General features: G+C 49.6%; 1 protein-coding gene across 2 annotated transcripts in view; it reads right to left on the reverse strand.

The window, feature by feature from the left end:
• Positions 1-2,187: 2,187 nt before the first annotated feature.
• Positions 2,188-16,308, reverse strand: part of Zbtb16 (zinc finger and BTB domain containing 16) — a 176,513-nt gene continuing 162,392 nt past the window's right edge. For both annotated transcript variants that reach the window (XM_029481755.2, XM_021171973.3), the window contains exons 5-7: positions 10,395-10,565; positions 4,939-5,106; positions 2,188-2,632 (exon numbers count right to left, since the gene is read on the reverse strand). In XM_029481755.2, coding sequence (XP_029337615.1) covers positions 2,403-2,632; positions 4,939-5,106; positions 10,395-10,565 — 569 coding nt within the window. In that variant the 3' untranslated portion in view covers positions 2,188-2,402. The remainder of the gene's footprint in view (positions 2,633-4,938; positions 5,107-10,394; positions 10,566-16,308) is intronic.

Genomic DNA, 16,308 nt, shown 5'->3' on the forward strand with positions numbered 1-16,308 from the left:
ATTATAAGCACGACAGCTGTTCTGGCCACATATTTCAAGCTTAAAGTTTTTTTTTTTTCCTTCCCAATGCACTAAGTCATCCCTACAGTTCCAAATAGTCCCCTCTGCACTTTACCATCCCTTCCTCACACCAGAGAGTCAAGCATCCCCAACCCATATCCTCTCAACACATGTTGTTTTTTCTTAAGGCCTGCAGATAAAATGGATGAAATGGTAGGGGGGAAAAAAATGGGCGGAATGGGGGCGTGGCCGACGAATAGGGGGCGTGGCTACAGCAGCGGCCACCCCTCGGACTTTCTGTTCCTTTTCAGGGCCCTTTGCCCCTGTCAACGGCTTTCCTAAACCACTTTTTAAAATCTGAGATCAAAACACAGCCATGACTCTCTCTCAGAGAAAGAGGAGGAGGAGAGGAAAAGACAACAGGTCTCTTACACATACATAAAGCACGAAATGAAGTGGGTGTGGGTCCGTCCCAAAGCAAAGGAGATTATTGCAAATGTGCTTCTCAAGATTCAGGGCAGGGAGGCTGGAGGAGGCAGAGCTGCAGAAGGAACCAAAGACTGGACAAACAGAAGAGGTAGCTTTTAGAAAAACAATACCCCACCCAGCACAACAAAACCTGGCTCATCTGCCCCTCATGTACACAGCAGCCATGAAAATATACCAACTCTGGCAGTGTTAACGGCAGGAGACCACGTGGCTGTATAGATCTTAATAACAGGCCCTCTAGAACCTAAACAGCCCAAATAATTCTAAGACCACTGGGGCCTTTCTCCAGAGTGTTTCGGGCTGAACTAAAGCCGGGCACTGATGGTCTGAGCCCTGGGTGGTGCCAACAGTGACTAGTGGTACTATGGGGAGACATAGTGACAACCCAATCGTCCTTCCCTCCACTTCCACCACCTTCTCAGCCCTCCTGGCCTCCACTCAGATCCTGAATGGTCCACTTTTTCCTACAGCTTCCAGCCAGAGAAGGGGAGGGCCTCTACCAGGTCAAGTTCAAAGCCAACTATTAACTTCCACTAGAACAGAAAATGACAGGACACCCTCCCAGTTCCTCTAATACCTCTCACAACCAAAAGGATGGGGAAGGAGATAGGGGATTCAAAAGCTCATGAGGTCACAAAAAAAAAAAAAAAGAAGAAGAAGAAGAAACTGAGGTAATTCAAGTACAATGTGCTAAAAGCAAACATGACAAGAGGCCAGAAGCGCCATCAGCTCCTCCCCTCTGCTCCCTGGGGGCAGCCCCACCACCTCCACTCCGAGCCAGGAAGTGCTAATCTCCAGATCTAGGGTTCTCCCTGTGCTTAGAGGATCCTCAGTGACGGCAATGTCCTCCAGTGGCCAGTCCTCCCACTCTGATCAGGCAGGGCATCCACTCCCCCTCTGGGGCAATGGGACCTTTCAATAGGATGATGCGATTCCCTCCCTAGGGGCTGAGCTGGGGTTGCAGGGATGTGTACTTGTTTGGAGGGTGGGATAGAATATATTTAGTTGGTTTTTGTTTGATCTTTGTTTCCATTTGCAAGCAGAGAGCAGCTCAGTAGGACTCTTGCTCATGAGGGAGTTTGGCTGGGGTACAACACCTGCTTTATTTTGTTCTGTGTTCTCTGAAAGCTAAGGGAAGGAAGGAAGGAAGGAAGGAAGGAAGGAAGGAAGGAAGGAAGGAAGGAAGGAAGGAAGGAAGGAAGGAAGGAAGGGGTTTTGGAATCTGACACAGCTTTCCCTAGGAGGAACCCAAGGAAGATATAGTTCAGACACATAGAGGTTGTAAGCCCCTTGTGACCAGAGAACAGCCATCAAAAGCAGGTGCAAAAAGCTGAAGGGTGAGGAGAGCCACTGGACTCTTAGAAATGGTGAGGGGCACCAGCTGTAGCTGGGCAGAGCGGAAAGCCTCTCCCTCCCCACTCTCCCGCCATGATGCCAGAGCTGCCACTCTGAGCATCAGCTGGGGAACCCCCACCCCCATCTCTGTCTCTCCCTCTTTGCTCCCCTCCCATCCTCTTCAGAGGAGGGGAAAGGAGGTCTAAGAGTTCATGGCTCTGACCAGAGAGAACCTCACCTCTGCTTCCTGGTTTCCATTTCTAGACACAAAAGGAAGTTATAGGTTGTGGAGAGGAGAAAAATATGCCCCTGTGTGAATGAGCAAACCCATCCCACCCACCCAAGAGAACCAAGGAGGGCAGAGACCCCAGGGAGGGGGCAGTGGTTTGATAGCCAGATCACCTGGAGCCCCAGGAAATAATCCAAGGCCAAGGAACTCCTTCTCTCTCTTTTCTATTTCCCCCTTTTCTTTTCTGTTATTCTTTTCTCCGTAGTCTTTCCACTTTGTCTGGTTCTAGCTCGCCTTTGTTGGCTCCTGCTGCTGCTCTACCGTGTGTTGGGGGGGAAGGCCCCCCACTTCACACATAACACAGGTAGAGGTACGTCTTCTCTATCCTCCAGTCAGGTGGGATCTCCTCCGGCTTGTGGCCCTTCATGTGTTTCTGCATGGAGGAGAGGCTGGGGCAGTATTCCGTGCAGATGGTACACTGGTATGGCGAGGCACCGTTGTGTGTTCTCAGGTGCTTGATCATGGCCGAGTAGTCTCGGGAGCGCTGGTGGCAGAGTTTGCACTCAAAGGGCTTCTCACCTGTGGAAGAGACAAGACAGGACAGGAGAGTGTGAAGACCCGAAGGGCCTTGAGCCATCCTTGGGCTTGTTGGAGAATGTCCATCCTTGTAGCCCTGCAGTCGTCAACAGAACTTCCCAAGACCGGGGGCTGGACCATCGAACAAGGCGGCCGTTAGCCACACAGGCCTAGTGGTTTGGTCATTGGGGCACTTCACTCCTACTTTATTTTGTGACTACTGTAAATAGGTTAGTGGCTGGAACGGGAGGACTGTCCATGAAGCTCTGGGCTCTGGTCTTACTATCTTAAGGCAGGGTGCTTCCCTTCTAATTAAGGAAATGTGTATGCTGTGGAAAGGGATAGCAAGTCCCTGAAGCCCTTCTGGATGCTTCTGCATAACAAGCTCACCCGCAAGGAACAGGAGAATGGATACAGTCTTTTTACAGCTACAGTCAGTAAGGAGGAGAGGTAAGGGAAATCCAAGAAACCAGTTCTTCAAATATACTCTATCTAGGGCTGTCTACCCACTAATGCTCCAAGGACCTCTCCTGGACTTTGCCTCCCAGTCTAGGACAGTGTGGAGGGGCAGTACAGAGAGCCTAGGAGTGCACGATAGTGTTACCCTAGCCGGCTATCCGGACCTCCCTTCCACTAGAGTCCCCTGGAGCTGAGCAGAGATGTAAGGGAACCTCGTTTCAATGCAGTAATTAACTGGTCAGCCATCTCGCTATCAATACTCCTCCGTGCTGAGGCCCCAGCAAATAATGAAGTAATGAACAGCCAAAGTGATCTAACTATCGACCAGCTATTTACAATAGTCACCGCCGATGCATTTAATGATCTGCCCACTAGGTCACATCCCACAACAAGGGACTGAGGGAACCCTGGGACTCTGGGATATCCCTTGGGCCACTCACATGTCAGCCATAAGCACCCTGTCTTCTCCTGTGGCTTTAAGCCAAAGGCAAGAAAAACAGAGCTCAGGCCAGGAGACAGAGCTCTGAGAACAGCTCTGCCGCCTACACCTGCTGGTTGCCTGGTCCTCCTGGGCTCTTCTCTTTCTTAAGCCAGCTGAGGTCACCATACCCTTGTCTGGACTGGGTGCTGTCCCCACTGATCAGAGAGGCCATCTTTCTTTGCTCTATTTTACTCTTAGCCTCACAGAAAACGCTACCTTCCCCGCAGCTGGCAGACTACAGGGGGTGGGTATTTAACAACCAGCTCTCCAAAGACACATGCTCCAATGCTACCTAGTCAATACTCCCACCGGGGCACATTTTAAACAAATGAACTTAAAATGGGGAAGAAATAGGCTTTCCAATTAAGTAGAGGCCGGTCCTAGGGCTCTACTCTCTCCAACTCCAAACCCTGTCCTTCTGTCTGTCCTCAGACCCCAATAAAAGACAGAGAATCGTGATTTTTCTATGTAAAAAGGAATGTGGAAGCACTCTGTCATGGTGGAACATTCTACCATTAAATACACTGGCTCCTTTCATTTCAGAACACCAGAATTAATGTCACAACTTCCTGACCCTTATCATAACTTAATGCCCTCTGATTATGCTTCCAACCGTGAATGGAGCAACATAAAAAAAAAAAATCACTCAAATTTCACTTCTCCCTACTCTGGCCAACTTAACTGTAATTTGGGACTTGTAAGAAGCATCATATTGCCTGATACTCCTGGATGGTTTACAGTGTGATTGCCTAGGGGGACTGACTGACACACTACTGCAATGGATTACTAGTATCTGTTACAATTGATTAGTAATGTCTGCCTTGGCCTTCAGAGGAGGAGGGTGGTACTCAGACCACCATATTATCTCTTTTTAAAAAACAAATACTTTTTAAAAGTCGGATGGTGGTTGTGCATGCCTTTAATCCCAGCATGCAGGAGGCAGAGGCAGGTGGATCTCTGTGAGTTTGAGGCCAGCCTGCTCTACAGAGAGAGTTCCAGGACAGCGCTACACAGACCCTGCCTTGAAAAATAAATATATATATATATATAAATTTAAAAATAAAAATTACGTTTTGTGTATGTGTGTGCATGAATGTGGTACCCTCTGAGGCCAGAAGAGGGCATCAGATCTCCTGGAGCTGTAGTTACAGATGATTATGGGCCATCCAATGTGGGTGCTGGGAACCAAACTGTGGTCCAAACAGGAAGCACTCTTTCCACCAAGCCATCTCTCTAGTCCCCATATGATCTCTTAATAGACCCCTTTCTCTCTGGTTGAGCCTTGAGCCATGGTTGCTTGGGCTTCTCCAAATAACTACCTACTCCCAGTCACCATACAGGTCCCAGAGCCAGCCTGGCCCTCAAGTACCTGTGTGAACCCTGTAGTGCGTCTCCAACTGATGCTTGAGGCTGAACTTCTTGCCACAGCCGTTGCACTCATAGGGCTTCTCCCCTGTGTGGATGCGCTTGTGGCTCTTGAGTGTGCTCTCATCCCGGAAGCAGCTGCCGCAGAACTCACACTCATATGGGTGGTCACCTGTGAGAACAATAGACTGGATATAAGATCCTTGCTTCCTCCTGCCTGTTTCAGGGGACAGCAGGGTTCATTTGGTGTCCTGAGTTTGCCTATATTCACCACCTGACTGATCCCACAACGTGAATAGCCAGTCCCTCTGTTCATACATCCAGACTTACTGTGGCCCTGCAGTCATCCCTGGATAAGGGTCAGTCCCAGGAAAAGAAAGCCTGCTTGGACCAACAGAGAGTAACGGCCCTGAGGAAGCAGGCCCCTGGGACGGTGGAGCAGAGCCGGGGGCTTCACTAACTCTTCTCTATTTCCTCTGGTTCCAGGCCAAGGACCACTCCAGCTTAGCTTTCCCACCCTTTAAAAAAAATCCCTTCAGTTTGGAGAACTTCTCTTTGATCCCCAGTGTTATCCACCATCCTCTCGCCTACTTGACTAGTTAAGTGTATTTCCTGCTTCTCTTCTACTCCTTTCCCTGGCAAACCCTAAGGATCCCTCAAAGCCCTGTTCATCCATCACCCCTCCCCTATGTGGACGCTCCCCTTTTAGCTCCCCAGGCAGACAGAGCTGTGTTTTCTTCTCTATCCCCAACAAGAAGAATACCTAACATTCTTAGTCTTTTATTCACAGAAACAGGACTTAAAACAAACAAAAACCCCAAACCCCCCAAACATAGGCCATTTATATGGTCCATGTGTGCTGTATTTTTTTCCGCTATCTGAGAGCATCACAGAGACCGTGTCACATGGCAATGGAAACCATCTGATGGAAGATATGCTTATCTTACAAATGAGGGGGAAAATGAGTTGTTTATAGAGAGACTTAACCACTGCTCCAAGGTCACCCAGCTAGAAGTAGCTAGGTTGGGGCTTCTGCTATGGTCTGGTCCTAGGATCTGAACACTGGGCACTTACCACAGGGCTAAATGACACCACACTGCATTGTACTGACTGACAGGGCCACAAGAAACACCTCCAGGGTAAGAATGGAGCCTTTCCCACCCTTATGCCCCCCAGTGCTTGCCCAGGAAAGGCTCAAAACCAACTCCTGGAGAATTCTGGGTAATGGGCTAGGAAGAACAGCCCTTCCTTGGTCTAGCCTCATGTCCATCTCTGACCGTTCTCTTGGGACACTCCACATTTCAATTCCTGTGGGCCAAAGGGGTAGGAGTGGGGTTAACCACCTTGCACTTCTGTAACGGAGGTGTCAAGCTCGGGGAATAAAAGGTGAGGTGCGGAGCTACTTATTTATTACAGGAGCGAAGGCGCAGACAATAAAGATAGATTGATCACCCCAGACTTTGTTCATGAATATTTAAATATCGCTGATTCCTCTGTCACTGTAATTACAATTTCTCTGGGCTGCATCTCCAACAACCACAGTTTATGGTAAAGAATGGCCCACTGTATTTCACTTGTCCCTCTGCAGATGTGCGAGGCTGCCAACCGTGTAATGTCCCCTGCATTTCATACATTCTCTTCAGCTGCTGAAGGCTTAAGTCATCCACAATGACCTACGTTTTTTCATTATCCCCATGTCAAACTGTGCTCGTGCCTGGGCATAAATTGTCCTTCTCCTTATAGACTCGCATGTCCGTGCCTTCACTTCCTCTTTAAAATGATATTTTACTCTCTCTGCCATCTCCCCTCTGTGGGCCACTAACCAAAAGTCCCTCTTCCTGAATTGCAGCCCCCCCCAGCACCCACATAAATTCTCACCTCTGATGGCTCAGAACATTTCTCTGAGGCTCTGTGGGGAGTGGTTGTTGGAATCTGTTCACTGGCACTCTCTCGTGGGGTGAAAGATATACAGAAAGAACATGGGACATGGGCTGGGGGGGGCGACTTCATGACATAAGCATAGAGAGAGGTCACGGACATCACTCACCAGTCTTCACCATCTAAGGGGTGCTGTCGTAGCTCACAGGCCTGGCCAAACCAACCCTTGTCTCTCTCACTACTAGAGCTATACGCCAAGGATCTGTTCCCATCCCCATCAAAGCACGAGGTTAGCCCTCAGTGATACAGGTACTGACTGGCTATAAGGACTACCATAGTGAGGGGTAGCCTGTGCACGAGACTCTGTCTCTCTGTTTCTCTGCTGTCCATATGCCTACCTGCCTGTCTCTCTGCCGCTCTCTGCTGTCTGTCTGCCTGCCTGTCTCTCTGCCATCTGTCTACCTGCCTGTCTGTCTGTCTGCCTCTCTGCTGTCTGCCTGCCTGCCTGTCTGTCTGCTATCTGCCTGTCGCTTTCTCTCCCCCTCCCTTCCTCCCTCTCTCCCTTCCTGCTTGCCTGTCTGTCTCTGTCTCTCTGTCTATCTCTCTGCTGTCTGCCCACCTACCCTCCCTCCCCCTCTCTGTCTGCCTGTCTCTCTGCTGTCTGCCTGCCTGTCTGCCTGTCTGCTATCTTGCCTGCCTGTCTGTCTGCTGCTCTCTCTCCCCCCTCTTCCTCCCTCTCTCCCTTCCTGCCTGCCTATTTGTCTCATGTCTGTCTGTCTGTCTGACTCTCTGCTGTCTGGCCACCTGCCCTCCCTCCCCCCTCTGTCTGTCTGTCTGCACACATGGCCCTGTCTGGTCTGACACCCAGCTCCCCCTCCTTCCTGAATCAGCAACGATTACGACTTTAATCAAAGATTCAGTATCCTCATTAAGATATAAATAAATAAATAAAGCAAGGGCCACGTGAGACTTCAGCCGAAGCCGGTAATTAAAACGTACATCGGCAGTCACCCAGCCCCCCTCTGGGAAGAGGGGTGGCAGTGAGGGAGGGCTGGCTGCCTGTGTGTGCTCCTGGCTTCCAGAGGGGGGCCCTAAGAGTTTAACAAACAACCGAGGGGTTTGTTTGATCAGATTTTTATGAATTTAATTACGAAGTGGATCACATGTTAAATGAGTTTAAATAGGAACTCCCTGGAGTCTGCCCAGGGAAAGAGTGAAAAGCATTCAGAGAATAAAAAAAAAAAAAAAAAAAAAGAAGAAGCAAAAATGACAAGTCACCATGACAGAAACCTACTCTCACCCCACCCAGGTTTTATAGCTCAGTGGCTACCAGACCTACAACCCTCTCCCTGAGAGCGGAGCGTGTCAGGCTGGCCACAATGTACATAAAGCTGGCGACAAAAGTCAAAATCCAATTTGTGGTATGTTGATTAACTCTGTAGGCGCGTTAATGAGCTTGACATTAAGTGCAGGACAAACGAGACTAATTAGAGCCCCTCTGGCCTGCCCAGGGCACCTGTGACCCTCCTTTTCCCCCGGTTTGTCATTACCATGTGGCTTCCTCGGCTCCGGTCAACCCCACCGTCCTCCTTCCCCACCCCGGCCCCTGGGCTCCTCAGATCCCATCCTCTCGGCCCCTCCCTTCCGTGCAGCTGAGAGTTTATTATATGATGAGCCATGTGAATCGAGGATCCATCAATGCCAACAGCACGGCTGGACTAACGCACCAAACACAGCTGCTGATGCTAAACACCGGCCCCAGCAGCAAATGGGCCAAGAGCAACGGAATATTAATTAGGCATTGTGTCAGGGGTGGGCAGAGCCTGTGCTGGGCTGGTGTGAAAATCAATGAGTGCTTGAATGTGTGTGCACAAGGGGCACACATGTCTGCGTTTCTAGAATGAGCAAGGGTTTCACCCAAACTCTGTCCTTGCTGGAGATCTGAAGCTTGGCTTGCCCTGAGTAGAGTTAGACTGACACGTGGCTAAATGAACTCTGAGACAGGGGCATGGGCAAAGTAAGCTGCATCCTGGGTGGACTTCGTAGGGCTTAAGTCACTCATGCCATGTGATATCAAGTGACTCGATCCAATGCCATACCTGGAGGTGGCTAACAGAAGCTGGTCATCTTCCCTAAGATTGAACTTAGGGGGTCTATGAGGGAATCACTGATGGGATGATGTATATATCTTACAGGGAGGTCCTTATGCGGACACTGTAGAGAAAGTTGTTAAGTATACGCCTCTCTCTTTGATCCCCCTTGCTGGACCTTACCTGCTAAGACCCCCTCCTTTCTACTGAGCAGCCCTAGATAGTTCTAAGCATCTGTTGAGCCTTTCACCTTTGATAATGATATGGCATTGTGCTCCTCTGACTAGGATGGCATCCAGAGAACCCAGAGCCAAGGCAGGCTCCTTGGTGAGAATGCTGACAACTGGCTGGACCGTACTGCTCAGCTCCTGAAAGTGACGCTCCTTCTTTATTCATCAGAGCCTGTCACCCATGTAAGGGCCAGCCACATACATACCCCATCCCTCAGCTAGGAAAAGGCTAGGAGGATGAGAAGTTCTTTCAGCCCTCCCTGAAGCGTGCAGATCATTTATGCTGTGTACGAACTCCACTACATCCTTACAGAGAGACTTGATCTCTCTCTCTCTCTCTCTCTCTCTCTCTCTCTCACACACACCACACACACACACACACACACACACACACACAGGGGAGAGGGGAGGGAGAGACAGACAGACAGACAATTCAGAAATTGGCATTCTTCCATTCATGGACAGTAAGAGACGATCTCATTTTGTTTTAGAGCAAAGAAAGGAGTTAAGCCGTCTACTCGCCAGTTAGGAAAAGACCTACAGCTCCTTCAAGGCCCTCTGAACTGGGTGCCCTGTCCGCTAAAGCAAGAGGGTGGTAGCAAGGCTAGGCTAGGACCGGGCAACTAGCCCTGCCTACTTGACTCACACATACCCTGTCTTTCACTCCATCGTGTGAACTGGCTGAGCAGGGCTATCTCATGGCTCTTGCTCAAATACTCTCATTGTCTTCCCTAGACAACATTCTGGCCACAGTAGAGGTCTCCCGTGTCTGTTATGAAGGTGGGGTGAATTCCTCAAAGTACCCTCTGGAGCCCGGAGCTGACTGACCTCTGTGTTGTCCTAGGATGGATTGGGGGAAAATGGGATTTTCCCAGTTTTTCTCAAAATGCAATTGCAATCCCCCCACACACCTCCAGTGTCAGAATCCCTTGGGAATATTCATTAGTTGTGTTGAGATCTAGAACTCACCGTGAACCAGGATAGAGACCTCAAGAGTATGATTTTCTTTAATGAATTATTTTCTGTGCCATGTGTGGAAAGATTGGGAACAGACTGTCTACAGGTGGAGGGGTGGGTGGTGGATTGGAAGTACTGTCAGCATTTAAATGTTCTATGGAAGCCCTTCTGCGTCTCACTTCAAGCAGAGAATGCCGCAACCTGAAACACCCTCCCCCGCACTCATACACACCATGTATTTTTGGAGGTGAAGCCCAGAGATAAGGTCCAGAGATGCTCCCCACCCATCCCCTGGACCAGCCTACCTGTATGTGAGCGAAGGTGGCGCTTGAGAGCCGTGTGGCTGGGGAAGGTGCGGTTGCACTCACTGCAAATATAGCTGCGCACGCCTGCGTGGACCTCCATGTGCTGCTGGAGTGCGCTCTGCGCCTGAAAGCGTTTCCCACACAGCAGACAGAAGACAGCCATGTCCGTGCCTGTGGGAGACAGCAACGGGAGAGCCTCAGCAACGGAGAGACCCAAGGCCAGATTTTCACCCCTGAAGACCCAGCGCTGCCCCTAGAGATCCTAAAGCCCACAGTCCAGTCGGCGAGCACCCTGAACGTAGCTCCAACGGGTGCCCGACCTCCACGAGACCTAAAGGTTTGGGGAGAAAGATACAAAACCATGTAGATGGTAACGTAGATGCATCTCTGCAAGGGGTTTGAACGCAATGCTGAAGGCAGGTGACTAAGGGAGCGATCTCGGGGATCTTACAGAGTCTGAGGCAGCAGTGGGGAGACGGGAAACTCTGTGTGAACCAAAATAACCTGGATCACACGAGCTGGCCACTGTTGTGACATAACTCACTGAAAACCACAAACTTCATGTAAGGAGAAAGAAGCATTGGGAGATTAACCCACCCCAATTTCCATTGGGTTCCCAACTGGGAGCAGGAAAGGGATTCATTCATTTATTCCCTAGGGTTAGCTCTAGATCAGTGCCCCACCCCAACCCCCTAGACAGGATTTCTCTGTGTAGTCCTGGCTGTCCTAGAACTCTATCTGTAGACAAGGGCTGGCCTTAAACTCAAAGATCTGCCTGCTTCTGCATCCTGAGCGCTGCTATTAAAGGTGTGAGCCACCACCACCACCACCACCACTGGTGACCACATTCTTATAACCACTCTCCCATCTTAAAAAAAAATTCAGGCATTGGTGAGAGTCATTTCATTCTATAAATAGTACTGTGATACTTCCTAGAAGGGCGACTCTCTCTGGAGTTCTGGGGACGAAAGGCTGGAAGAGTATACTAGTCCCTGTTCTGATCTCAGTAGCACCCAGCACCCAGTGCATCGAGATTGGAACCGAGTCTGTGAGCACTCAGGGAGAGCCACACCAGGTTGAGAACAGTGACCAGTCCTAACGTTAGAAGCAGGGAGAACGTGCAAAGAAGAGCCAGGAGCCAGATCACATGGGTTCTGACCAGCCATACTACAAAGCCCAGGGGTTCATCCTCAGACCAACAAGAAGTTGTTAAAGGATTTCCAACTAGTGAGTCACATGAAATATTCATTCAGTTCTACCTGGTCACTTGCTCGTCTGGCCCAGTAGCCTAGCTGACCTACTGAAGCCTACAAAGGCAGGCTGCTATCTTCCATCCCTCAACACCTTCCTGACACAGCCTTCCAGCTGAGACTCAACTCACAGCTGGTCAGGTCAAGATCTGCCAGTTGAGTCCAAAGAGGAAGGAGCACAAGAGCATTTGGGCTACTGAAAGTCTCAGGCTGCTCAGTGGGGCATAAGGAAGCTCTTCGGGCCAGGTGAGAGAGGAAGGAACGGGAAGAGTTTTGCTGCCTCCCTGACTAGCAATGGCTACAGCAAATGGGAGGGCTGGGTCTTGCCTCCTCAGGACCACATGTAGCTTGGTCTGGAATAAAAGGCAAGGACCTCCCTTTTCCATTGGTGTCGCTTGCACAAGAGACAGCACTGTGGGACTGAGCACAGGCCATGCCACCCAAATATGGGCAGAGAGAAAAGCATATGGGCTTGCGTTGGTAGCTGATGTTGTTAGAGATAGGGAATCCAAAATGTCGGGCAAGGAGCTGTGGCAAGGACCACCACAAAATTACCCGTTGGCTCCTCTCTTTGCAGACACTGCAATCTAGCTACCTGCGGTCATGTTTGCTTCATCAACCAACAGCTGGGAGGGCTGCATGGAGGAAGAACCCCTGGTGTCCTCCAAACGTCTGAGAGCAGAAGGGAGAGGACACTAAAGACCACCATTTCCACTGGTGCTTTATCTGTGCTGTCATCTCATTTAAAACAAGCATCCCTAATGGGCAGGCATTGTTACCACCTTCTTCCAAAGAGAAAAATAGAGATTAAATAACTTGCCTAAGGTCACACAGTGAGAAAGAGGCAGAGCTGGGAATCTAGAAAATGACTTGGTCCATTTGATTGTAGAAACCACCAACTGAATCCCACTTATTTTTGAATCTTTAGTATGTGTGCCGTGTACCTTTGTAGGGTATACATGTGTGATGGGGTGTTTGGAGGCCAGAGCTTATCAACCTCAGGATGGCTCTCCATCTATTTTATTAAGACAGGACCTTTCACTGAATCTTGTAGTTTTGGGTAGACTAGTTGACCAGGGAGCTGTGGGATTGGCTTGTCCCTGTTACCTGCAGGGGGAATTACAGGCACAGGAAGCCATGCCTGGCTGTTATGTGAGTGCTGGGCATCCAAACGAAAGTCCTCATGCTTGCTCATCAGTTAGTGTACCCAACTGAGTCACTTCCTAGCTTCTGAACCTCATTTGGGACATATCTGTCTGTCTGGGCTTCCCATAGACAGTAAGGAGCAAACACCAAAGCATGCTGGGACCACTCCAGAAATGGCCCGGGAAGCACAGTCAGAGGCAGGTTATTGGGCACAGGTAACTGAAGCATTCCAAACCCAAGATCCACAGGAAGGAGCCAGTAAGAGAGTCCCATCCAATGCAGGAGGACATACCGAAAGAGGTAGTCCATTGGGCAGAAGTAGCTACAAGCTCTGACACTGAGTCCTGCAGTGTCCAGTCCAGCCCAGTAAGCAAGAGCAGATTCCACCCACAAATGAGTTCTAATACACAGCACCACAGTCCAGCGTCTTCAAGCTGTGGGTTTTCAGCACTTATACCCGCTTTACCCTGAACTCTATCCCACAGAAAGCCTAACTAGACCAGGTGCTCAGACAGCTGCCTTAACTCAGGCCGAGCGAGCTTGTTTCCTGAACAGGCATGCTTCTACCAGCCAACACTTTTTATTCTTACTCTGAGATCCCCAGTATGGACTTGGACAGTGAATGAATGTCACTCCAGGAGGATACCCTGAAATATGCCACCTAGCAGAGTACACTGAGTGGCATTCTGTCCCCTTGCTATTCCCAAAGTGCTTAGAAGCTGCTCTCGTGGGCCACCTGCATCTCACAGAATGGCCTGAATTTGCTTTGTGTCCGTTTACCTGTCTTACTCCATTACCAAGTGATCAAGAAGAAGCTGAGATGGAGTAGAGAAGCTGGATACCAAGCCTGGTCAAGAAATACCATCCAGAGCATAGATAAGAAAGGGTGACTCCAACAGAGTTTCAGAGATTTTGAGTTCAGCTCTGAGAAACAGGGTGCATCTGAGAAGCCAGGGGTAAATGGCTAAGAGTGAGCTGCAAATGGATTTCAGAGCAGGTAGCACAGAGGATGGAGACAAGCCTGGCAAACTGGGGAGGTCAGATCACAGAGGACAGACATCACAGATAGAAGGCATCCCACAGGCAAAGCAGGGCCACAGGGCTGGAGTGCTGTAAAGGTCTAGATGTCACCTTCCCTACTGCAAAACTGAGTATGTTAAAAATCATTACCCCCAAGGGGATGGTATTAGCAGATTCAGGCTTAACAAAGTCTTTTATTACAAGGGTGGAGCCCTCCTCAACAAGAGATCCCCTTTCAAGGTCATAACACAAGACACAGTCAGAAAGTCTGCAGTCTACAGCTAGGAAGAAGGGCATCCCAGGAAGCCAGCCATGCTGGAATCCCCATCTCAGACTGCCCACCCCTTCAGGACCAGGAGACATTCATTTCTAGGTATGAATCATCCAGTCGATGGTTCCATGTTATAGCAACTCAAACTGACCCAAGACAGGTAGGTGCCAAGTGTCCAACAGCCTAGCGGGCAGTGTCTCCATACACATCCAAGGCATGGGTGGTTTCAAGTGGCTAGAAGCAGGGAGAGAACGACTGGCTTTTGTGCTACTACAGGAGGAAGGTGGAGACAAGATGAAGCCAGAGGTTTTGTGCAGGAGCTGGACTCTAGGAGGGAAAAGGGAAAATAAAATCCCCACATGGCCAGCTCTGCATCTGACTGGCTTAAGGTTCTACAATTGCCAGTTAAAAAGAAACACTATGACTCAGTAGTCTCTCCGTCCTTGGCCACTCACCCCCCAACCAAGACTCAAGAGTGGTGGGCTTGTGGGGTGAGAAGAGTGTTTAAAGGTTCTAGAATCTACCTTCTCCACTCTTTAGCTTGAAAACCAACAGTCACTGTGAAAGAAAAGGACTTAGAAAAGAAAAAAAGGGAAGGGTTGAGGAAATGAGACACAAAACTATTGGTACGCGCAAGTTAAAAATCTAAAGACTAGATGTGAGTTATTAAACAATTTGCTGTCGTTTCTGCCTAGCTGATTGTTTGCATGTATGATGAGTCAGGCCCGAATCTATTACACTGGGAGATTAAGCAAATACATGCTAGCTTTTGGAAACACATTAAAATCCGGGGCTATGGAAATAAAATTATCTAGAAAATTGTATTAGCAATTCATTAGCTGCCGTGAGATGTGTGGAGGGACGAGGACCCGCGTCGCTAGCGTGCTCTGCTCCCTGCCATGCCTCAGTTCTATCCTCCACCGAGGAGGCAGCCATGGGAACCAGACCTTGTCCCATCCCATCAGGAAGGAGGTGGGCTGTATGAAGACAGTCTTTAGCAATCACGATCCGTGAGACAGAGAGAGGAAAAAGGAGTGGAGATTCTAGTTCTGCCATTTCAAATGCCTTGGGATCTCGTGTAAGCCATTTGGCTTCCCTGGATTGGAGTGTGTCCATCCTTTTCCATATTTCTGTGGTTGCTAAGAACAACCAATGAGATTCCCCACTCACTTGAAAAATCTTCGCAGAGCGGTTAGCTGTATGCCAGCCCAAAGACTGCCTTTCTCCAAACTAGAAAAGCCTGTTTCCTTCCTCACTGTTGGCTAGAGAGGGGGCTACATTTTAACCTCCACCTCTCCCTCAGCTGGATGCCCTTGTGCAGTGAACAACCCGGACGGTGACTCTTGGAAGCCCCTGCATAATGACCAAGCATATGCTTCTTTATAGACTCTGGGTTGCCTCTTCCAGGAAGCTGACCCTGGCTAGCCATGGCATCTTGGATGACTTGTACTACACAGGACTTGGTGGCAAGGACACCATCTTCTTCTGAGCACTCACTGTTACAACACATAAAACCCTTTATTGCGTTTACTTTTAACTTTCAGCTCGGCCTACGAGACGAAGCTGCCAAAGCAGGAAGCAGAAGAGCCGTCCTACCTCCCCTCACCAGCACACCGCACAGGGGCGAACGCAAGCAGGCCCTCGGTAAGTGTGTGCTGTGATGACAATACAGAGGGACTCTGGGGTGATAACAGAAGTGTGTGCACACAGGGCAGATGGTGGTCACTAGGTCATGGTACAGATCTAGGTATGGTGAGAGCTCAGAACTAAGTCTATAATAAGCAAGGCCACTACCAAGAGCCTCCCCACACAATCCTATCTCCATGGCAATCATTAAATCCAGGTGACACACATGTGCCAAACTCACTGGCTCCCTGTGCTGGGTAGCGTTATGTCCACTTGACACAAGATAAGAGTCATTAGAGAAGAGTGAACCTTGACTGAGAAAATGCCTCCATATGAAAGGACTGTGGGAAAGATTGATGAGGATGGGGCCACCTCTGGTCTGGAGGTCCTGCGTTCTGTAAGCAAACAGGCTGTTGGAGCCATGGAGGCAAGCCAGTAAGCAGCACTCCGCTGCAGCCTCTGCATCAGCTCCTACTTCCAAGGTTCCTGTCCTGCTCGAGCCCCTGCCCTCACTGCTTTTGATGATGACAGAAGTCTGAGGGAAAGAAACTGTTTCCTCCCAAGTAACTTTTGGTCGTGATGCTTCATAAAAGCAATAGTA

Source organism: Mus caroli, unplaced genomic scaffold (genome assembly GCF_978045245.1).
Source record: "Mus caroli unplaced genomic scaffold, Mus_caroli_1 scaffold_11, whole genome shotgun sequence".
Lineage (NCBI taxonomy): Eukaryota > Metazoa > Chordata > Mammalia > Rodentia > Muridae > Mus > Mus caroli.